The 24,949-nt window shown below is 42.6% G+C and overlaps 1 protein-coding gene across 1 annotated transcript in view; it reads right to left on the bottom strand.

Annotated features, from left to right (window-relative positions):
- Positions 1-24,949, bottom strand: part of CLYBL (citramalyl-CoA lyase) — a 190,097-nt gene extending 165,148 nt beyond the window's left edge. The window contains exon 1 of the mRNA XM_033052009.1: positions 24,895-24,949. Within this exon, the coding sequence (XP_032907900.1) occupies positions 24,895-24,947 (53 nt within the window). The 5' untranslated portion in view covers positions 24,948-24,949. The remainder of the gene's footprint in view (positions 1-24,894) is intronic.

Here is a 24,949-nt window from a genome sequence, read left to right as displayed (position 1 = left end):
CCAATTAGTAAAGGCTCAACTTTAGGGAAACTGTTGCACAGCCAAACACCAAATGAAACTCCTCTGTTTCTTCTAATTCAAACAGAAATCCTTAGTGCCTCTTTGTTGTGAGAGCAACCTAGATCAGAGAAGTGACAACGCATTTTCACAAAGACAGTAATGTGAGAGCCCACTATCTGAACACAAGGTTGTAATTCAACATGATTAAACAGCCTTTTTTGCTGTAGAAAGATGTAAACAATTGTTGCAATAATGACACCTGAGTTCTTCTGCAATTGCAGACTTCTTGTGTGCTAATTTGTTAGTCCAACACTCTGGTGTTCCAATAGTAGGGGGTCTGCATCAGCAGCGTTGGTCTTTTTGTTATCAAAACCCCTCAAACCTCCACATCTAGAAGCTCTGCACCTGAGCACTGGAGAGGGGTTTCATTGCCTACAGCTTGAATTCATTCTTGTAAAGTTCTGGAATTTGCAACCTAAGCAGTCTGGAAAAATAACTATTTTTCTCCATGAAGCCTGCAGAAACTTTTTTTTTCTCCATTAGCACAGCAACATCATTCTCCATATTCAGCTTCCCTCATGGAAGTAGGCTATCTACAGTAGGATCATATTGTAGCCTAAGTTGGCATATAGTTCTCAGTTTCAGTTGCATGCTATTCTTCTGTAAGTAGGAAAAGGAAATGCCAGGGCTCCATGTCCACTTTGGGCTAAAGTTCTGAGAAATTTACAATGGTAACACACAATTTCAGAGGGAGGTTCTTCTGCAGTACAAAGTTATCACATCACCTGCAATGGCCCTGCTGCACTTGGACATCTTAAGTTACAGAGATTCCCCCCGTAAGAAGAATCCAGAAGAAGTGTCATAGCTCCACCAACTATAATTCAGTTGTTAGACAGTAAATGGGATTCTGGCAGGAGGCAGCTCCTGTGATCCTCTCATAGTGGGGGCTCAGACATTGTGATGAAAAGCTGTAGCAGAAAGGGGTCCTAAAAGCACTGAAATCCCTGTTTCCTTCTACTCCCTGCAGTCCTGTTGTCTGTCCCCTGCTCTTAGGAGGACAAGGCTCCTGTCTGCCTGCCCTGGCTTGGTGCTGAAGAAGCAGCCTGGCAACCTCCCACCCACAGATGGCACCGGGTATGAACTATGCTCTGGGGACAAGGGTGGCAGGGGCAGTGGCTCAGTGACCCCAGGCCACTCTGAGGAGACAAAACGCCTGTGCAGAGAATACCAACAGTGCATCAGTGCCTGATATCTTGGTACCATATACATATTGCTCAGTGAAATATTGCAGCACTACCTGCACGTTGGCCCCCACAGCACGGTGCTCTTCAGCTTGGAAGCCATGCTGACAAACCATGTGGGGTCCAGTACAATTTCAGGCTAAAATCTCCTCTTAGCAATCTGCAAAAAACCCACTAAAATACTTCTGCAAAGACTCTGAAGTAAACCAACAGAAAATTAAGAAATAGCCATTTTGACATTTTTGTGTAATCCAAATTCAGCCCTTGGGGCACACAGTTTATGAAACTCTCTTCAACAATATATTTCCGCATAGATGTTCTATGGGACAGACCTTAATAATGACTGATAAGAAAGATTATTGTCTGTAGGAACACGAGAGGTTTTTTATTTGTTTGTTTGTGTGTTCATTTTAAGGTTTTTTTAAGGTTTTGCCCTTCCTGGCAGACACATTGCAGAAGCATGCTTGCTGGCATGCAGTTACATACTCACTGCATCTGAGGAGGACAATCCACAAGCATGGATCCTCCCCCATGCTTGACCTTTGAGGACAGTTTATGAGACTCAACCAAGAGCTGCTTTTTTACTGTAACCAATACTTGATTAATACCAATTACTTTGATAACTAATTGGAGCAAGGATGGAAACTGGGTCTGCTCCCTACCAAGTGAATCCCTCTGCCTGTTCATTTAGAAAGTCATAGTTTTACCCATTACTGGTTAAAGCAGTGTTTTGAAAATACAAGCTTGAATAACCTAAAAAATAAGAATGAACTCATGCCTTTACTCCTTATTACTGAGCAACTTCTAAAGTAAGAGGACATTCCTGTCAACATTTTTGTTTCTGTCCTCTTCTGGAAGGGTCTTACCTAATTAAGTCAAATTCCAAACTGCTTTTGGAGGCAGGAGTTTAGATAAGTGACTCTAATATAAAGGGCTAAAAGCTTAGAATCTTGAGTAGAAGAAACAACTTTCCTGAAAGCCACAGTAAGGATACTAAATCCATGAAAAGGCTGTGATTTAAGGAATCATATTCTGCAGTATGTACTTCCCCTTGTCTAGGTTGAGGTGATTCCCTGCTCACTCAGAAGGTAAGTATTTCCACCTTTTCTCAAGTTGTAATGAAGTCAACTGCCATGATGGTCTGTGAGTCTCTTTAGAAGTTTCTACTTGATACAGAATTAAAATTATTTGGATGTTCAAAGGTAAAAGAGTGCAGCTGAAGAGAGATCTCTACTTCCTTAACTGTAAGCTGACAATGAAGGACCCAAATTTATGGGACACTCCTGACTCTCATCTCTGTAAGCCTTAGCTCCCTATCTGTAAAACAGAAGTAATATCAGCCCTTTTTATCGTGAGGGTTTTCTGAAGATAAATTAATTAATGTTTGTTAAGCATTCAGATATTTATAGCAATAAGTGCCATAGAAAAGCTCATAAGGAAATTACCAATTCTGTCTTCACAGCAGGGTTTCAATAGTGTGCAGTAAATAAGGCCTAGGGCTACACATTGAAAAATTAGGAGAAAACAAAATATTGAATAACTGCTCATTAACTCAGCATCGTCCATCTTGTTCACTAGCTGAGGCAGGGGTCCTGTGGAAAAAGCTATGTATGATCTTGATTTTAAAAGACTATGCTATCAAGCAAATATATAAGGGGGCTGAACTTAACTGCGCCAGCCATCTAAATTTTGACATTTCCTAACTCCTGAATATTTTACTCTGCAGCCTTAATGAAGATGCTTTGAGTTGCTGCAAGACTTCACCAGCTCCCCTTATAAAAGAACACTTTTAAGAATGCTGTGTGCAGGGAGATACAGAGGCTGAAAGAATGACAGAATCATAAAAGAAAACAATGCTAATAATATGAAAAGAAAACTTCGGCAAAATTTTGCTCAAGTCTTTTAGAAGGCAAGAAAATATCAGTGAATCAGCTTACATTCCACAACAATAGTATGCAACCAATTGGAATTTCTAGAGGAAATGTCATCAGTGAGAGTATTTACACACTTAAACCAGATTGGGTCATCAGCATTCAACAAGGCAGCTTTCCATGCAATTGCTTTCTCCATACCAACATTTGGATATGAACTGGAAGTTAAGTGTTTTTCCAAACAGTAGGTGATGGAAATCTGGATTACTTTAAATAAAACACCGAGAGCATTTAGAGCTTAATGATTCCTTATCTGCAAGGGCCCGTGGAAAAGGTGAGTGGAATATTAAGGATACGTTAAGAGCAGAGCAGGAACATTGCCTTGGCAGGACTGCTTCTGGGCAGCGGGAAGGGGACTGCACAAAACAGGCTGGAGGGAAGTATCCCTTCACACAGTCATTCTCAAAGAGGGAAATCTGTGAGGGCGCATAGCAACAAAAATACTTGTCTATTGGACAGAAATCACCAAGCCCTAGCTGTGACTGCAGCAGCAACTGATGTGACAGTGCATTTATGTGTGACATCATCATAGCTAAAACAAGACAAAACAAAATTTAAAATAAATTGAATATGTAGCCTGAAAAAACAGAAAGAGGAAATACAGTTACCAAACTGTGTATATTGACCTATTGGCAAAGTCCACTATATTTTTGTCAGATATTTAAGCCCACAATGAGTTTTCTCTTCAATAAAGAAAAGGGGTAGTTTAGGAAAAAAGACAAAACTAAAAAACCCCAAACCCAAGACTTAAAATGTTAAGTGCTGATCGGCATAAAAAAGATTAGGTGGGAACGCAGTATATCTTGTGAAGAAAACAAACCCTAAAAGGTGTGTATAGTAACGAATTCAAAGCTATCAAAAGAAGAGCAATGGGAAAATGGGATTTTTCATTTTTGTGCCGCTTTGCATCTGCATTCATCAGCTAAGGTTTTATATATTTTGGCTATTTTTTTCTTCCATCAAAATAAAGAAAAAAAATAGTGGGGAAACCACAACATACTTGTCATGATGGTAAAATGTTAATTCTGCTAGAAACACTTGCTTATTCTTTCTGACTTGAACATATAAACCTGTGGGGGAAAATCTCAAGGATATTTTTATACTGTGCACTGTAAACATTTTAACATTTGCTTGTTGAGGAAATTTTTGCAGTGAAAAGTTTCTCTAGAGAGATTATTTACAATATTAATTTAAGGCTTTACTTTGTAATTCCTCCTCGAAGGAAAAAAATAAATCCCACTGGCTTCAGAGCAAGCAAATTGATTGCTTATGATGAGATTACTGCAATGAAGATTCAAATTATACACTTTTGCCAGGGATTGTGTTTCTTTTGTACCTTTCCAGAATTATGCTAATTAAATACCTACTAGAATGCCTTTCAATTAATTAACATATTCTCTCATATTCTCTCATATTCCTCATTTTACAGTAGCTTTTAAAAATAATTAGGTATTAATTTCAAGATCCCAGGCACCTGCTTCAGCGGCAGGTTGCATTGTGCTGAGCCCCACAATTTCTTGTCTACACTAACAGTCATATGAGGAGTGAGGGAATTGCATTTTCCTTAGATTTCTGGGGGGGTCTATTGGTCATACGTACTTTTGTGGTGTGTCAGCCTTTAACTTGGTCTTTGAAACTCAAGAGGAAAATCTCAGACAGTCTGAAGCCAAAGGGAATTTTGCATTGCCTTCAGCCACACTGTGATTCCACTTCCCCTCAAAGCCTTTTTGCTTCGGACTAGGATGTTTTTAGCAGCACCAGACACTGTTCCCAACCACCAGACCACCACAAAAGACAAGACAGTGAAAACGATGTTAAAAATTTCTTCAACTGGACTTCAGCCTTAACTGGTGTGACCGTCCAGCTTTTCTCAAGGTCAGCTTGGCAAAGCACCTGGAAACGTTTTACTTCAGCAGGGCAGACAGCTCAAAGCAAGGCCTTCCTAGCCCCAGCCGCTTCCAGCACACCATTGTCTAGGGCTGGTGGCAAAGCAGCATCCGTGGCAAATAAATAAGTGCTGCCAGCAGTGCAGCATGTGGGGGGCAAACCTGCACTGCATCGCGCTCAGCGCAGAGCGCAGGCACGCGCGGCCCTGCGCACGCAGCCCGCTTGGTGCTGGGAACATGGACAGACTGAGGAGCATCTGTGCTGGGGGGGGATATGGAACAAATAAGTAATTGCTGTTTTTACTAAGCAAAGCAGAAAATTGCAGTGTATTAACAGCCAAGCGTGTTCGTTGCCTGGGAAGAACCATTTGTGTTCCAGTTTGGGCTTTTTTTACTCATCTGAAGGCTGTGCCTCAAAGGACATTAAAAACATTTTAATTATTATTGTGAGTTTATGTTCTCATATGGATTTAAAGTGTATAAATATTATGGGGGATGGGAAGAGAAGAAAGTAAAATAAATAAATTCAAGAAAATATTCTGTATTTTTAACAGTGGAATCTGGTGGTGGATGCAGTTCTGAATTAGTACTTTAGAAAATATATAATTCTTTTTAGAGAGCATTTATTGTATTAAAAATGTGTCCTGGTTTATCAGAAAAGTGTGTGGCTATGTGTATATTCTCTTAGCCACATTCAGGTCTCTTCAAAAAGACATCCAGCAGAATAGCACTCTTTAGGGACAGTTGTTTCAGGGTTGACAAGAACATTAAACCATATTATAATTATCTCTTCAATGAAAACACGGCTTTGTAGTGGAGGCAATGCACAGTCCTCAAGGCGAGTGTTATTAGGCTGTATGTGTTTTCTTGGAAGGAGATTCATGGAAAGAAAAAAGCTTTATAATTTACTGCAAGGAAAAAAATACAGAGTACATGTCATGCATAGCAAAAGGGATTTTACAAAGAAGGCACTAAGTTGAGTGCCTCACTTATCGTCAAGAATGCTTCTACATAATAAGTGTGGGGATCGGTTTAACACAAGCTACGATATAGATATAACACACACATACAATTCCCTGTGACCATTTATATAGATAACTGCAAAAAAATTGTCTGTAAAGTAAGGTAAATATAAAGCAATTGCCTCCTGTGACATAAATGTGTTCAGTCTCATTCTTTGAGAGTCACCCCTGAACAGAACACATGCTTATGGCAGTGCAGATAATAAAATTTCTTATTCTTAATGCGAATACAAGGATTTTCTAACCCATTTTCCACATTCAAAATACTGTTTTCTCAAATTAATCTGAAATTATAAAGTATGAGTCCTGATACAGCAAGCAAAGTTACAAACTGCACCAAGAAGATTCTAATATGTTCATAAGTGACAGTATTTAATATGCATATCTTACGCATACTATCCACACACGCACATTTGGACTTATTTATTAATGTTAAAAAAAATACTATGGATTTTTAATACTTATGCAAATGCCTGAATTATATTAAACCAGGAATTTTCTTCTTGTTTGTGAAAATAAGATTGCAACTTTGTTTTGTTTAGTATGCTGGCAAATGGAGAGATTTAAATTCCTTAAAATTTGAATTTTAGGAATTCAAATGAATGAACTAGAGGAAAGAAACAAATAATGTCAACCAACAGTTATATATATCCTGAACACAGCAAACACTGACAATATTTTGAAAATCTTGTGTTAATGAAGAATTAATTGTAAAGCTGTGACATTTCAGTTGTCTGCAGGCAGGTCCAGGCACATGCAGGCATAAAGACAAAAGACAACAGCCCCACTAAACAGCTACCAAAAATATACCCAAGTGGCCAAATACTAGACACAACAGCTTGAGCATTTGTAGGAAAAAAAGTCAGAAACTCACCAAATCTTGGTTTTAAAAGCATGCTAGGTATCCAGAGAGAGAGCATTCGGAATAGTCAATTACTTTCACATTTTGTCCCAGGACTTTAAAAGTTAAAGGCATAGTTCTGCCAATTGTGAGATGCCCCATCCAGCACAGACCACCCACAACTACTGATTTTCCATCTGGTGAACAAAACAGACATCTCCCTAATTATTTTTAAAAAGGTTTTTTTTTTCTAACATACTTCCTTTATTTGTCTGTGACCTGGAACTTAATGGAAAACCTGGTAGATGCCAACCTCATTTCTTGTAATGAAGCATCTTATTTTCCCTACTTTAAGCATGCTTATTTAAAGGCTATTTAACAGAAAGTTATTACCTAAGCTGATCTTTGATAGGACTTAAATTACTACATAGTTTGAAATTAGAACAACTTTTATCGAACCCTAAATGTTCTAGTTAAATATTAACCGTTAAAAGCCCTTCCCTTAAAGCAGCATATTAAAACAGGAAGCAATGAGGTTTACAGTCTCATATGCTGGGTTCCCATATTGCCAGTGTCAAAATTTATGCCTTTTTTCAGCAATATGGTTGCCATTGCCAGCACCACACTTATAAATGCCAACTGTAATTAAAATCTGGCACCTTATACAAGCATTAAACATGCTTACAGATTAAAAAAAAAAATCTTTATTTTAAAATACTCATTGCAGCATATGCAGGCTTAAAAAAAAGTTCTTTTTCTGCCAGTTTTAGAAACATCACAGGAAAAAAAAATCAAGGTCCAAGTTATCCTGAAAATCAGTCCAGAGAAAACTAAACACTGTGCTAAATTTCACAGTGGATGTATTTGAGGGAGGGATGGCAAAATCTGGATTTTCACTTGAAAGGGGCTGCAAATAAATGGCATATTTAAAACTCTGGAGCCTGCGCAGACACACAGAGCAGGTAACACACAGCCTTTATCTCAGTGCCCTTTACACTGGTGGTTACAGTTCAGTAAAGATGTAAAGCCTCATGGCTGTCACAGTGAATGCCCAAGGAGGGCTGTGGATCCCAGAGCCCAGCAAGGGAGGCTGCAGAGAACAGAGGCTGGGATGAACCCGTAGCCTGTTCATCTTAATAGTTTTGGGGATGTAAACATGATCATCTGGGCTTTTCATCCCTTAAACACCTATCATTGCTGCATTGCTGTGCCTCCAATAGTGAGCACCAGGTTGGGTGGCCAGTTCAGAATAATCTTCTCCCAGGCTTGTCAACAACAGAAGTGATCAGCAGGAGGCTTCTGGAGGCTCAGGACGCACACAGGGCTTCCTTGTAAAATAACCTTGGGGAAAATAGAGAGCTGGGGAAAATTCTACCAAGTAAAATGTATAGCCACTATTTCCTTTTCTACTTGCTAGTGGGCTACTTCTAAGTTGCACAGCTGTCTTATGGACTTGCTGGAGATGAGAAACCCATGTTAATGAGAGTTTAAAACAGGAAGAAGCTACCCAGGCATACAGATGCAGGTACCTAAACAGGGTGCCGCAGGTACATAAATGGGGTGCTGCAGCACCCTGAGATTGCTTCTTGGTCTGGCAGCACTGCACCAAGGAGTGGTCTCTATTGCTCCAGGTATTCATCTTGGCTAAGTGGTGAGGCAGAGTCATCCAGTCACACTGTCAAGTAAGTTGCTGGAGAAGGACTACCTCTCAGAAACTCAGCACCACCTGGAGACTCTGTTTGTGCGGAACTGCCAAAATGATTTCTAAACAGCATCTGAAAGCAATGTTTTTTCAAAGCAATTTGATGACAGGTTATGAACTAGGATTTACAGGAATAGCTTCCAATGTCACCAGTAGATGGAGAGGAACCATGATGGCTCCATCCCAGGAGACCAAAGGCAGCAGGACTCAGCAGCGTCTCTGCCGCAAAGGCGTGATGACCGCGACACTCCGTCGTGTCCTCCACACCTCATTCTGCTTGTGCCTGAAGCAAGGTTTTTTCTTGTGATCCTACTAGCAGAAGAGGTAATTAAATTTCATTGTGGGGTGTCCCGTGTACCAAATGTTTATGGGCAGGACTGAAAAATTGTATCCTCACATTATCTTGACATAGCTTTCTTGGCTGAATTTCTGAATCCTTATGTCAAGTTTGCAGTGATGTTTATGTTCGCTTGTAGGTACTTCAGCTATCAATGACTTTCAGCAGGATTAAATCTTTCAAGACACTTTTCTTAAAAAGAAACTAAACTACCAAATGGGAAACCTTGAATTAGATAATTAATTTGAAGTGTGTTTTCCCATGTAAAGGTTTAGTTATTTTCTAAGAGAAAGGTTAATTCTCACTTTGTAACCACTAAAGTATGTTGCCTTGTAACTAAATATAGCTTTTACACTAAATTTGGCACTCCTTATTGCTAGCCAGAAGGACAGAGTAGCTCTGCTGATATATATTTAAACTTTTCTATACCTCATTATACATTTTTTTCAGCTTAATTTTACTGTTTTTATTAGAAAATTATGTATGGCACACTTCTTATTTACTAGTTGATCTCTTTGTGTTTACTTAGGATTATGTTTCTTTGGATGAAAACTGGAATGCAATTTAAAAGGTAATAAGACAGTTTATTGCTTGCATAGCACTATCTGAGAGAGGTTAGACTTGTAAAAAAATTGTGATTTAAAAATTGATCTATTAAAATAAATTGGTATTAGCTAGAATTAGCACCAATCTAGTATTTGGTCATAATATCCTCCAATATTGTAGTATTAGCAAATCTAATCCTCTCATAATTAGCTTTTATTCACAGATTGGTAGAGAAGAACAAGCTTTTCTGCTTCTTTCAACTCCCAATTGGTCAACTTTGAATAAATTAGTCATTTAACTGAGCTAATTGAATATACTGAAGAAAATATTCTCTTGGTACTTGCAGAGGAGGCTATTGATCTCAAAAGCCAACACAATACTTCAAACACTTTGGGTTTCCAGAGTTTAGATTTTGACTTTCATCAGCTGAATGGTTCAATCCACAACCTGGAAGCACTGTTTCTATTTTGGTTTGGGCTGGGGGATTATTATTTAAACAGATTATAGGAAATTTAGGATTTGCTATAATTTTAATAGGCCTATTTTTAAGAATAAGTACACCTGGCATAAATTTTGAAAACTGTTTTTCTTATTTATTTCTTGATCACAAAGTTGTTGCCATCTCATTGATTTCAGTTCTCTGCTTATCATTTAGTTCCAGATTTTTTTCCTTTAATGGAGGAATATGCCAGCATTACTATTACTGGTGGCAGAAAGCAGCAAGACCTACATCTCATGCATTTTATATAAAGATGCCAGAACATAATTTTTATCAGTTGTAAACAGGCTGAAAGTGGTCTGAAAAAAGAATCTGGAGGTGTCTGAAGTGTTAAAAATTTTAAATGTTTTTCTTTCCTAAACGAATTCCTTTCATAGTTGTGAAGACATCCTGCAGGCACCACTCTCCACACTGCAGACCTTGTCAGGCATTGCAACAGATCAGTCTGGCAAGGGGTATATATTCCTGTCTCTGGAGCCAAGGCCTCCCAACATATTTGTAGTCTACAATACCTGAAAGACCCAAACTTTTGCTGGTTTGCTCCAGCAAAGTTTATGCTTAGGTTCAAAACCATTTAATTTTGCCATTACTATTGCATAATCAATGTCATTTTATACAGTCATAGAGTACAGTAACAAATCTAAACTATTATGTCTGTATTTTTGTTTCTTAGATTCTGCCATTTGTGGTCATGTTTTCAGGTTAATATACCATTTTCCAGGCAAAAGCAGTCAAAGAAGCTGATAAAAAATACCCAAAGCAAAAATGTCCAAAGAAACGCAGCCCTCTGAGAACACATTCATTTTCTGGTTTATCTTGTTCAGGAACACCAGTGCTGAGTTTCTGTGGGAAGACAGGCTGCCAATGGCATGTGTCTTAGATGATGATACTAACACTAAAGACAAGGTTCACTTAACTGAGCTCTGTATCATTTCAGATATACTCAAAGGAAATCCACTGTGATTGCATAAAGACCACAGTGCACTTCAGTTTTGTCTTAGAAATTACAAATCTGGAAATGCCAAGTCAACTTTCACACCCTGAATGTGTCCTATTGCAAGCACTGTGTCACTGTGTTTTCCTTTTGGTTTGGTTTTTTTTTTAATTTGTTGTGTATGTGTGACATGGTTCTGTTCATTCCAAATTACTGAATCTAGGCAAGATTTTCCCTATTTTAACGTTCTCTACTGGAATGAAAAAAAATGTTAGAAAATGCCACACCACTTTTTGATAAGTCATTTTCATTTCTTTCCTACATTTACCTGGCCACATGAATGTGCAAAATAGGGCTTGAGAGTACTCAAAAGGGAAGGATGCACTGCTCAGGTTCTGTTTGGCAGAGAAGGTAAAGTATGTAGGTGGAAAGGAGCCCCTTTGATTTTTAGCCTCAGAAAGTTTATAGCTCTGACACCAGGTTTCCCTACTTCAGACGTGAGCCAATGCAACCAAACTTCTAGAGTGTCAAAGAGTTTATGTGGATCCAGCATTGTAGACAAAAAAGAAACATTTGCTCCTAAAATGAGACTCTTCCTCCTTAGGCAGAGGAAGGGGACAAAGACAAATTCAACCTGTACCCTCTCTGTAGGGCACCACAGCCTTTACCCTAAGATGGGCCCTGTTCAGCATGCTGTGCTTCATGTGCTGTGGAAGCAAGTGGTGTAAACTGGTGAGCAAACAGCACACATACCAAACCATCCACACTGAAAGACATGGATGTGCTTAAAGCATGACAAAAGTAAAGAAACACATGGCAAGAGAGGAACTTTCACGCTGAAAGAGTGCCATGGGTCAGAAAACACACTTAATCAACAGCAGAAACAAAAGGGGAGGGGGAAAAAATCCCAGAGGAGCAGAGCCCAATCCACTGAGAGAGATGGAGAATTTTGGCATCAGTCTGCCTTTTGTAAAGCAGTTACTGGCTCCACCAAAATTTGGCTGATGGGCTTCCTTACAGCATGTGAATATAACTTGCACTACAGCCCTGCTGGACTGATGGATGACTAAAATTGTATAAAAGAGGGTAAGAGAAGAAAAATGCAGAAAGATAGGAGCTTTTCTTACCCAACAGCATTTTTCAGGACTTCATTCAAAAAATAACTAGAGAAGATTCCTGCAAAGACAAAACTGCAATCCAAGCCAGGGATCATCTTAGGAGGAAACTGCAGAATTATGCTTTCTGGTAGATGTGATACCTGAACCAGCCAGGCTAAACTAGATAGCAGTGTTCATTATCTTGAGATAACCCCTCTTGCAGCAGGCCACCACAAGAGGTTATCCTGTAGCTCTAGAAACACCAGCGTCACAATGTGTAAGAAAACAAAGCCTCTAATTAAAAATGTCTTCATTATTTATGGGTACTGTGAAACATGTATCTCAAGGAATAAGTTAAAGTAGGGCACAGAAGGAACACATGCCTTTGGAAAATCATGTACTATCTCTTCTGCACTGCTTCTATAGGGAAGTACTCAAACACTCAACCCTGTGGGTCTCGGGCAGAGCTGGCACATCAGGAGAAAACACCATCCATGCCGAGTTGTTTAACACAATCTCACGTCTCTTTTCCTGTGAATTGAGCTAGAAAAAGATGTACTCCATGGCTTGAAATCTCTCTGGAGGAGAGACAGACTTCAGAGCAGCAGTCCCTGGTCAGAGCACTGTTTCATTGAATTGTGTCAGGTACAGTAATTTCACGAATACAAGCCGCACCAATTTGACCAAAATTTTGGTGGAAACCCGGAAGTGCGGCCAATATTCCGGGGCAGCTAATACATTAACAAAATTCTAAAAGCTGCCAACACGGAAGTGAGAGCCCGCGGCAGCCCCAAGCCAAGCTGGAGCCCGGCCGGCCCCGGCTGAGGTGGGAAAGCCTGGCAGAGGCGGGGCCAGCAGTGTGGGGGGCGGGCGGCTGAGCCTGAGCCAGCAGGGCGGGGCAGGGGGGGCGGCAGAGCCCAGGCCAGCAGGGCGGGGAAGCCCGGGAGAACTGGGGCTAGCAGTGCAGGGGAGCATGGCAGAAGCAGGAAGGCCGACGGGTGGGGCTGCCTGGCAGCGGGGGAAGCCCAGCAGAATCGGGGCCAGCAGCGTGGGGGAGCCCGGCGGTGCGGGGGCCTGCAGTGCCGGTCAGGGCGAGGAAACGCGGCGGCGGTGCAGACGGGAGGGGGCGGCCGGCGAGCCTGGCAGCGGCGGCAGCAGCCCTGCCTGCGGGGCGAGCGAACGCGGCGCAGGGTGAGCGCGGCACGGGGCGAGCGAGGCGCGGCGCGAGCGAACGCGGCGCGAGCGAACGCAGCGCGGGGGGAACGCGGCGCGGCACGGGGCGAACGCGGCGTGGGGCGAGCGGCGAGCCCGGCGGCGGCAGCCCCGCCAGCCGGGCGAGCGAACGCGGCAGCGGGGCAGTGCTGACGGGAGAGGGGGGCCAGCGAGCCCGGCGGCGGCGGCAGCACCACCCGGCCAGCCCCGCCGAGCCGTGGCGCTGAGCTGGGCCACCCGGCCCCGTCGGCAACCATGAGCGGGCCGAGCCTGCCTGGCCCCGCCCCGAGCCAGTAAAGCCCGCTATGCCGCGATCCTGTTACTAATTGGCCAATTTGTGAAAGCTGCGCACGGATTCTCGCGACGAACGAAAGTGCGGCTAATATTCGGGGTGCGGCTTATCTATTGACAAAGACAGCAACATTGTCGAGGCACCGGGGGTGCGGCTTATAATCCGTGCGGCTTGTATTCGTGAAACTACTGTAAGTAGCAACTACAATTTTTTTATTATTCAACAGATGTTTGCTGGTTACAGTGAAACCATCAGAAAGGTCAGAAACTTGAATGTCCTTACAAATTAAACTGCCTTCTCAAACTCATGATTATTACTTATGTGCTCCAGGTTAAGAGAGGGCTATGTGGAAAAAATCGTGGGTCTCCATTGCCACTGAAGCTGTGCCAATGACAGAAGAACCTCAGGCTGCAGAGAGGGTGCCCAACTGCAAACTTTTACAAGTCCTAAAAATTTACACTGTACATGAAGTTTCAAAAACTGAAGATTAATTACATGTTTTGTTTTGCACACTGCCTGTTTGAATTATATCTACTTCTAATACTATTCTTTTCATAAAGTTACTGTTCTCACCATAGAGCACACCAAGAATCATTAAAATCTGAGTAAGTCCTGTTTGTTGTTTAACACGATTTATCTATTTATCTAAGCCCATGTGCTCCCCAGGAGAAATGGCAACGCATTAGTTCCCTCCTGCCCAAGCAAAATAGAAACACTTTGTATTATATTACATTATATCATAAACTTGGTAACCAGTATTTCCCTTCACAAAAACCCACACATGTTGCCCTCTGCCTTTAGCAGGCACACATGGGTTCCAACTGGCTGCCATTAAGTTTCAGGTTTTAAAACCTGCAAACAAACATACGGTAGAAGTTAGAATTATACACTGCTGCTAAATTTGCTGTGAGTACTGCAGGATGGTCTGAAAAAAACATGTTAACAGTTCAACATTTAGACAAAAAGAAACAAACTAATTAAAAAACACAAAACAGAGAGGGATGATTTTGAGTTTGTATTTTCTGTCTGCTATATCTCATTTCTCCTCATTTAACTATCTGTCCATACTAGGAACACAATCAGCCAAGACTTTAAGTGAACAGGATCAGTGAGATAAATTTTGGGACACAAAGTAATGGAAGCCTTTTATTTTTGTTCCAAACAGTAAAACTGCTGCAGGGTGAGGTGGGAGCAGGCGGCAAAGCCAGGGGGTGTGAAGGGGACTGGCCATTAACTTATCAGTTCCAGGCCTTAGCTTTCTAATTGACAACCTCAGGGCTACTTTCATCACTTGTCGAGTTCAAACCCACACTCAATTTTTCTTTTAGATAATGATGCAACTATAACATAACGGTGTTTCTGACATATTGCAGCATGTAGCAGTAGGAAGATTTCCTCAGTAGCTTAGTTTAACAGGAAAGTAAAAGAAAGCCAACTGTTAAATGGTTTTTGTTCTATCAACTTCTTTAAAAGAAAAAAAAACCAGTCAGTAAGAAAACAGATTTTATACTTGCAGTATGCTGAAGTCACTGTTTGGTGCTGACCCAAAGCACATTCAGTGCTTTAGTATCACTAGAGATTTAACAAAACAAGTGAATGGTTAAGGCAATAAGCCCACAAAACATGCATTCATATATAAAGCCTAAATAAAGGAACCTGCAGAAATCACTAATGCACTACAAGCTGAGGAGGACTTGAACAATAAATTCCCCAGAAGTGTCATTAAAAATATATATTAATGACATGACACCTAGAAACCTTACGTCCTTCACAAAGGAAATAGAGAAATAACAGGAATGCTGTCATGGACACATCCCTACAGAGAGCCTGAAAAACCTGACTCGCATCCCCCACAGAAGTCTGAGCAGTGGCTGAAGGCAGCCGAGCCATTTACACAGAGCAAGGTCATCAGGTAAGTATATTCATCACATTTGGATCATAAATTTAAAAAATACTAAATTTTGTCCAGTAACAGCACATCCACAGGCAACAAAGCACCTGGCTCTAACGTAAACAGTCACATAACTGCCTTTTAATAGTGGATATAAAGGTTTGAGTCCTGCAGTCAGCTCTGCAAAGGCTGGGGTCACAATGAGCTCAGTGCAGTGTCTGGGGCCCTGAGCACGTCAATCCAGGCAACAAAAGCAGCATCAGAAAATGGAATAATACTCATGTGCTTCCAAAGCGTAGCCATTCCACTGAATGATCCATGTGAGGAGGGGTGACAGGCTGGATACCACACTGCACAGCCAGGTGCTGCTGGAATAGGTGTGCATAAGCAGGCAGGTGTGGAACTAATCCAGATTAACAAAGTAAAGATGCTGCAGGCAGACTTGATGTGCAGTCACCTCGTTTCCACCGGCATTTGGGCTCTGACGGTGCAAATGGGCACCCAGGTAACTTCAATCACAGGACATTACTGTGGCCATGAATAGTTGGCTTATTCTGGCCTGACTGGAATAGTTCAGCCCCAGTCATTTAAGATTACGGATACGGATGGGTCATTCCAGGCAGTAATTGCTACATTTTGGTCATGAACTTTAAAACAACGGCTCCAGCTCTTATCTGAGGATTAGCAGGGGAGCAGGTAAGGAAAGCAGTATCTGTTCTGAGAAAAAACACTGGGCTCAGTGTTTTCCTGAGCTGCCTTTCAGGCATTTTAAGTCCATAAAGCTGCAGCATATTGTGAATTTTACAGATTACACTGCCTGTTCAGGTTGTAACAATGGCATATCACCATATCACCCCCTTTCAAGTGTTGTACATGCTGCTACTCCTTCTCAAGCAATAAGGAGGCAGGAGGTCTCCCTACAAAATGCCTGGCCCATATCATGGGCAAAGGTCACCAGTTGCAAAATATTATTAAAAAGTCAGGACAGACTTATTTTATAGCCAAATTAACAGCTCAGCAAAACAGTGGGCTGTAACAGGGAAGACAGTAAGTCCAACAGCTGGGCAGTTCAACTGCTGAGGTTTTTACTGTAATCATTGCCAGGGATGTTTTGGGGTTGTTCTGAGAAAAAAAGAGTTATCAACACAAGAAGTGTGAAAACTCAAGTTATTACATGAAATATAAAACGGCAGGTGTTTTTCCATTTTTAAAACCAAACCCCACCACCTTTCTCATTTTGCCACTCCAAGGCTGCTACCAGCAGTACAAACCAGTTCCCTTTCAGGGTTTGGAGCATGGGTTTTACAAGCCTGTTTTGCCTTCCTGCAGGCACTTTGAGCTTATAAATGGCACCTTTCAGTGTCCTGAATTATGAAGGGCAGCTAGTCCCGAATTCTCCTGTCGCTTAATGATCTCACATAAAATGAGGTCCACAAAACTTTTACTACCACTGAAGTTCAAATTCACAGGTGAAGAACCACCAGGGAAAGGATGTGGACATCTTTTGCTTTCCTAATTTTCCAGGTGCAAGAAAGTTTCCCACTTGGACTTGAACAATTAGTTACTCTCAAAGCGAAGCCTGATCTAAATAAAAAGACTTCAGTATGTTCCTCTGATAAGCACTAGGAAAATCCAAGGGGAAAACACTTGAGAACACCATACAATAGCATCAAATTTAGGTTAAAAAATCAAGTTGAAAAGACGCTATCTAAGTATTTATTAGGGGTTTTTTTGCGCCTAATATTTTTCACGTATCACAACTAAGTATATCTGACACTCAAGGATTAGATAATATTTAATTGAAACACTGGTTCTGCCCTTCTTCTGGTAATACTATCCAGTGTTTGGAAAACATACTGCACCTTAGCAGTATAAACAAAAAGTCAAAAGAAAGTCTTTCCAAAAAAAAGAAAGGATTTTGTTTGTTACAAATTACTTCTGCATTTATATAAAGATTTAACGATTCATGGCATGCCAAATACAGTGCTAATGAGCTTTGAGTTGTGTTTTTCATTTTTGTTAGAATTTTTTTCCTGCTAAAAACAATTACTAGGGGCCATTCAAATGCCACTGCATAAACCAGGAAACCTAGTAAAACTGCAGGTAAAATTGGTATTTTGTTTCAAGTATGGCTCAGGAGTCCAATTCACTTGCATATTTCAAATAGCACCTACAACTCCTTCAGAAATGGAAGCCAGGTAAGATGCTTTTAAAATAAAACATTTATAACATTCATTAATGAAAAACAAAAATTAAAGAGTGTAAGCTTACCATTTAATTCCTGCCTTCCGAGGATGAACATCTTAGCCTTTCTGCTTTCTTCTCCACTTACCAATGAAAGGTAGATAAATGAGCAGAAATATAAGCTCTTAATTCTCAGCACCTCTTAGAGGACACACATGCCCATAAGAGCTTAAAAACCTTCCTGGGGAGCATTATTAATCTTGCTGCTAACAGCACAGAATTTTAAAAGCCTATTAAAACACCATCTAGTCATAGACAGGCAAGTTCTGCTTTTTAGTGACCTGGTTTCAAGAAACAAACAAAAAGTCAGTGGAAATTATGCCAAATTAACTTTCATCATTCAGTTACACAGATCATTGCCCACCTCAGCTACTATCTAGGTAGCAAACATTGTCCTTCTGCAACAAACCTTGCCATCTACCACATAGAATAGTTTGAGTTGGAAGGACCTTTAAAAGTCAGCTAGTCCAACCCCCTGCCATGGCCAGGCCATCTACTACTAGATCAACTACTCCACATGTTGATGCTTCAGTCCAATGGAAATCCTACTTTGACCTTGCTTCATCCTTGACCTTGCTCTTCCACCTCTGCCTTTGGGCCTAGGAATATTTTCAGAAATCTGAAAATAATTCCAACTGCCTTCTTCCCAGGGTGTAGCACTCCTGCTTGGCTGCAGCCAAGCTCCTGCTCATTTACACCACTGCAAGTCAAGCTACTATTAATCCCTTGGACTTCAGTCTTCCAAGTAACATGTGGATTACTCCAAAGGCTTTCAGATGACTTTTTAACTGAAAACATCCAGGATGTTGGGGTTTTAACAAATAATCACAGCTATTGCCCAGCAGCTGATAAGGCTGAAGTTAATTAATGTAATTAATGTTAATTCATGACAGGAAATAGAAATATAGCTGTGATGAGCTAGTCTTGTTATGCCCATATTCAATATTTCCACTCCTTTCCTTGAAGAGCATTTCACCAACTTAACAAAACCCAAAGAAACAAACAAAACCCCCCAACCCAACAGGCTGAGTGGATGAAAGATATTCACATTAACTAACCCTGCTCTCCAGTTCACCCCCACAAAAAATCCCACTGACAATATCAAGAGTGGGGAATCAAACCCCTTTATTACTGAGTCTACAGCAGATAAAGCAGCAATTGTGCTTATACAGTACTGGAAGTGTAGCTACAACATAGCGTGACAGCTTGTTAGTGTTGAAAATATATAAGCTCTTTGTAATTGTGCCTTTGGAATGCCATCTGTCTTGAATTAACGTCCACCTGGGATCATGTTTCGATGACCAATATGGACAGATTACTGGAACTTTAAAACCTCGCTTTCTTTGTAATTGACATTTAAACTGTTTGAAGTTTCTCATTAAGTCCTTTTTTACAAATTAGGTGCAGATGTATAAAGCTAAATGTACAGTACTAAGGGAAATTAGGTCACCTGAACGCTCAATAATAAAATGTATCAACTGTTTAAGTGCAATGAGTACATTAAAATTTAGAGATCAACTTTATGCCCCAAATTCTTCAAAGTTTCATCATTCCCCTTTCATTGCTGCAGAGCCCCTGATGCCAACCATTTTTAATTAAAAAGGCAGAGAAGACGGTGGGTTTGGCCATGCAGCCAATGACAACTGGACACAGCCCCATCCCACAAAGAGCTAGAGAAGGCAGGGTAAGCAGCCACAGAGATGTCCATTTCACAGGGACAGGCAAATCCTATTTACGCGAATTATGCCGGGAGATTTAAAGGGTTCAGGGAGACCTGAGAAGTAAATACAGGTCTGACCAGAAAATAAGGAAAAATATGTAAAGGAGACTTGTTCAACATCCTGGGGCTAAGTAACCACAAGCTGACCTCCAGACCCATTTGCAGTCGAAGTTCTGCAGACCTGCTGTGCTCCTCAGCCTTGTAGGGCGGAAGAGGGACGTGCATAAAAGGGCAGTGGCTGGAGAAACACCTCCATGCACTGCCTGACTGACAAAATAAGGGCAAATTGGGTATTTCCCCTTTCCAAACAAGGAGGTTCAGAACTCAGGGAGGTGTGAGAAAGCGGTCCAGGAGAAACCACCACCAGAAGCTCACATGATGTGCAGAGGGCAGGAGGAGATACACGAGGGTTCATCAGCAGAAATTCTACAAAGTTCTTGGCATCAAGGAGCTTTTACCTGCCAGTTCTTAAGACAAGAAACTTCAAGTACCGCAGCCCAATCTCCCCAACAGGTATGAAAACCCCAGGGACCCCACTCACCCAGCCTTTATGAGTAGCCAAGAAATACTGCACAAGTGTGTAAAAACTCAACGATGGAAGGCACTGAGCACCCCCCAAGGGAGCACACACCTTCTTTTCCCATGCAGTGCCACCAAGCAGGGGTGGCATTGGACCTCAAGATGCCATCCCGCAGTTGGCAGTGTTTAAACTCAACACAATCACACATGTTTGGTGGAAGGTCCATTAACCTTCTCTCCTGCAAAAAGGCCTCCCACTCTAAGTTAGGACACCATCTACATAAAATGCACAAATTCAAACCCTTTTGGCACCAAACCTGGCACGCTGGTTCTGGAAACAATGCTAGGATGTGTAATCTGGCTTTCTGCTCGTAAGCATGGAGGTGTGATGGAAGAAACAGTCTTCTCTTAAAAGCTGGTGAACCAGACCAGTACTGTCAACCAGATCTCTTTTTGTTTGCTTAGGCTTAATTTGTGTGCTTAGTCTACTCTTAAGCAGAGTGTCTTCAGTACCACTACTTATTACAATTATTTTTAAAAGCTTTTCTGCTCACACCCCCTTATAACCCTATTCTGGTGAGCTACTAAAACTCTTGGCAAAAGAAGTGTAAACTTTTAACTGGATACATTTCTGCTGCTTCTGATAAACACCCAAGCAACTCTGCTGTGAAACTGTCCGTGTTTCTGGTTGCAAGATGAACAACAAGCCCCCACTGGTATCAGAACAGGAGATTCTGGTTTCCTCATTCACAGCCTCTTTCTCCAGTTCTCCTACACATCTTCAGTTCAGAGTCGAATTCAGAAAAAAATTGTGTATTCTACAAAGAAGTAAAATTGAACCACCCACACGTAAGCAAACCTCAACACCTCGGAGAGAATAAAACCTGACCAATATAATACAGCAAGAAAGCAACATTTTCCAGGAAAGTACAGCCCAATTCATTTGCAAAAGCAATGAGACAGAGGAGTAACTCATTTGCTATGCATATCAAACAAGAAAGGCTTCTAAGAAAGATGTATTTGTACCCAGTTCTCTTTGCTCACGCATTTTACAAATACTGGCTTTCGTTTGGGTAATGAGTTTGCAAAGGCAGGTACAGGAGCACACAGGACTGTCCAGAACAGCACAAGCTTCAAGCAGACCAGTTGAGGTGCCAGTGGTGATTAACTGGACACGCTCAGCTTTGCACCCTGCTTCTCATTAGCATTAATTATCCGTCATCATATCTCTGCTGCTGCCAGGATGAAATCTGGCTCAGGCAGTACTTTCACGGTCCTTAATGCCAACTGTGGAGATGCCAGAGTGCACAACAGGGACCTTATATTGGCCCTGTGTCTTTCTGCCAAGGGCAAAGGAGAGCAGAGACCTGGTTGAGCAGAAAGCTGGAGCAGAGTGAACGGGTAATACCTTCTTTGCTGTAAGACCTCTCAATGTAACTTTAACCTGACAAAAATGTTTGACTGAATTTGAAACAACAAGAGCTAAGGATCAGTTTTGTATTGTGCTTCACCTGGCCTAGCAGTGATGGCTGATGGAAGGCTCCATCCTACACATGCCCTCACACCCAGCCCAGTGATGCTGGTTGCAAGGTAGACTGAGGCTCCATCAAGTCCATCCACAGAGACAGGATCGCAGTGCTAGGGACTTGATTAGTGGTGCTCAGGGTGTCCCCTCCCTTCCCAATGTGAGCTACTATCAGGTTCGCACTCATAGCAACACAACAATATTAGTTTAGGTGAACCAAAGTGACCTTGTAGAAAAGCAGACTCTGCACATACAGCTCAACAATTCTGCCAGATAAAGTGTTTTTATCACTAGAAAGTCACACTTTCAAATAATTTTCACCCTGAGGCCATAATCTCAAAAGACACACTTAAAAATGTGTAGAACATAAAATGAGTGATTTTTTTTTTGACAGAGGTTGAGGAAAGAAATCCCTCACAGACATAACACTTTATTGATATTCTTGGTCACAGCTCTACACATGCTGAACAGGATCAGCTACTGGTAAGGCCCACAATTCATGTCCTTCCATTTAAACACTGCAACAAAGAATAAAACTATTTCACAACTAACAAAGGAGAACCCTTTAATTTGCTAGAACAATTTCAGCTCCCATTGCATTAGCACCCTCCAGTGTCCAATACATGAAAAACAACATCTTCACTAATTTACCAAGCAGACACACACTTGGAGCCTGAAATGCAAGACACAGGAGTGGTGGATTCCTGAGAGGGAAGATGGCAATTGGTGATGAAAGAAGAATCTCCCAATGCTAGAAATTTTAAATGACATAGGCACAGTCTCTGAAGAAGAACTGACACAGGCTTAGTACTCATCAGGTTCCTTTGTTCCTAGCAGTCATGCTGGTGTCTGCACCTTTGGCACGACAGGCTCTACATGCCCACACTGTATATTCCACACTCAGCAGCATTCCACTGAGATGTGGATGCTGCCTTTAACTGATTTAGCACAGGCATGTGGGTATGGATGTGCCTGGAATATGCCATGTAAACGGATACATGTAATAAAACCCTCTCCTACCTGGGTGGGGCGGATTGGCTCGCTGGGGCAAACAGGTGATAGCGCTTACATGTGCAATGCTCTTCTCTTACAGCATAATCACCAAGAGAGAACAACAGAAAAACCAGCTGCATTTGCTACTAAAAAACAGCTGGATGAAGGGGTTTTGTAAAACTTTTTCCAGTACAAAAATCTTTCAGAGACATGGAGAGCCCAGTAAGCTCTGGAACATGGCAAATAAGAAAAACCTGTTCTGGGTACCTGCCTGATAATGACACAAATACTTGGTTCACCTTTTCTGGGGAGCACTGCTTCCCCACAGCTTAAAAGGGGGAGCAGCCTGCACATGAAGAGAGGATGGCAGCAGCTGGAAAGGCAATCACACCACATTGGAGGTACCTGCTGTAATTAGGGTCTCAAGCCAACAGCATGGCAGAGAGCTCTGTGGGACACAAGAACCACAGTCCAGAGCCAGTGGCACCTGCCAATTGCTGCTAAAGACCAGGACGCTGCTAATTAAATCTAATCAACATGTTCATTGATTGCAGCCATTTGAAGTCATCCCTGTACTTTCTCTCCCAAGTGCACACAGCGCCATGGCTCCCTAGCTCAAAGATGAGCAAGAACTCCTCATGCTTCATCCTGCTCTGGTCTCTGACTGATTGGATGCCCAAAATTCTGTGGTCTCTACCTGCCCAGTGGCCTCTTGGGCTCCACAGCAGCACTGATTACAAGGAGCAGGCAAATCCCACCACAGGGAGGCCATCATGTCTTCTGGGAGTCATGCAGGGGTGTTGTGATGCCTGGCAGCCACGTCCCAACCCATGGAAGCAGCAGCCAAGGATGCCCTTTCTGAGCCACAGCTGGAAGAGAGCAGCCTCACCACAGGCATGCAGGCAGCCTCCTCTCCCAGCTCTGAACAGGTGCTGTGCACACATAAATGTCCTCACCTGACTGCCCATACACTTCCTCTTCCTCCCACAGTATGACTATTCAAAATTCTTCATGACAAGAAATAGCAAGGCATAGCATTTATGATTCTGCACTAACATGGGGGAAAGGGGGTGAAAACAAGGGGGGAAAAAAGGCATGTACATGCATGCATCTTTTCCAGAAACTAGCTGTAAAATACACTGAAGGAGATAGGCTGGAAAAATGACCCTGGATGCTTTGCTGGACAGTTACTGTGGGCAGGAATGACTGACCTGGACTTACTGGGCTCTTCACTGCACCTCTAGCACAGCACAAAGCACTCCAGCTGTCCCTGAGGTTCCTCAAGAACACCAGCATCAATATTGCATGATCACAGTAACATCTATGCTACAGTTTTACAGACTGCACAGGCTTTTGTCACTCAGCTATGAAATATTTACAGAACCACAGTCTCAGCAGAGAATGTGAGAATTTAAAGCTTTAAATATTGATATTAAAATGAACTAACACTTGATTGCCTTCTTAATATCAATACTTAAAAAAAAAAAAAGTGTTTTCCTTCTAGCAGTGCTGTTGAAAAACCTGCTTTAAATGAGCACAGACCCATCAATCACTCCCTCTGGCAGAAGTCACTCTCTGCCCACCGGGAAGATGCAGGCACACCTGCAGGCAGAAAGCCGGACATCAAACCTACACACATCTTCAGGAGGAAGGTGCAAGGGAGCCTTTGTCTTCCCTGGCACTTGTCACTCGGAGCCTGAACTGCACACTGACTTGTACGGCGATCCTCTTATTTAAAGCAGAGTTTTTCCTAGCATTCCCTCACAGCTATTCACGCACCTGTGGGAAAGCACCTGGTGATTTCGGGCCCTTTACAAGTGGTATACGTTGCCTACATACCGTTCCCTCATCCAGGCCCTGCCAACACAGGAGCACGGGGACTCCGCACTCACGGGGGGTCCCAAGGCCCAGGATTAGGGATGCTCAGGCGGCGTCTGACAGCCCCGCTTCTGCCCACATCACCTCTTATACCGGGCCATCCGTGGAGCAGGCGACACTGGATGCTCTTGTAACAACGGGAAAGCCAAGGGTGTGGATCCAGCCCGCCTTGCCCCCGGTTCCCCCTGCGGGAATGGGCACGGCGGCCCTGAGGAGCCCGCTCGGTCCAAGGCTGGGAAAGACCCAAGGTCACTCTCCAGGTAGGATCTGCACCAAAGGGGACAACCGGACAAGAGCCATGTTCTGGTAACTGGAGGAATCACTGAACAGTTTGAGTGGGAAGGGACCTAAAAGGTCATCTCATTCCAACTCCCCTGCTGTGGCAGGGACACCGTCCGCCAGAGCAGGAACTGAACTTCCCTTCCCACGCTGCCCGCGCCCGAGCGCCAGCCCCGCCGCCCCGGGCCCGGCCGCCCTCCGCACTAACGGGGGCACCGGGGAGACCCCGGGCGCGGCTCCCGCGGTGAAGGGGAGGAGGCGGCGCCGGGGGTCCCGCCCCGCCCCAGCGCGGCCCCGTCACTCACAGCCTCCGCCTCCCCGCGCGCAGCCCGGCCCGCCAGCACAGCCCCGCCGCCATCG

This window comes from Catharus ustulatus, chromosome 2 (assembly GCF_009819885.2).
Source record: "Catharus ustulatus isolate bCatUst1 chromosome 2, bCatUst1.pri.v2, whole genome shotgun sequence".
Taxonomy (NCBI): Eukaryota; Metazoa; Chordata; class Aves; order Passeriformes; family Turdidae; genus Catharus; species Catharus ustulatus.
The sequence above is the reverse complement of the archived record's forward strand: the minus strand, read 5'-3'. Positions and strand labels throughout refer to the sequence as shown.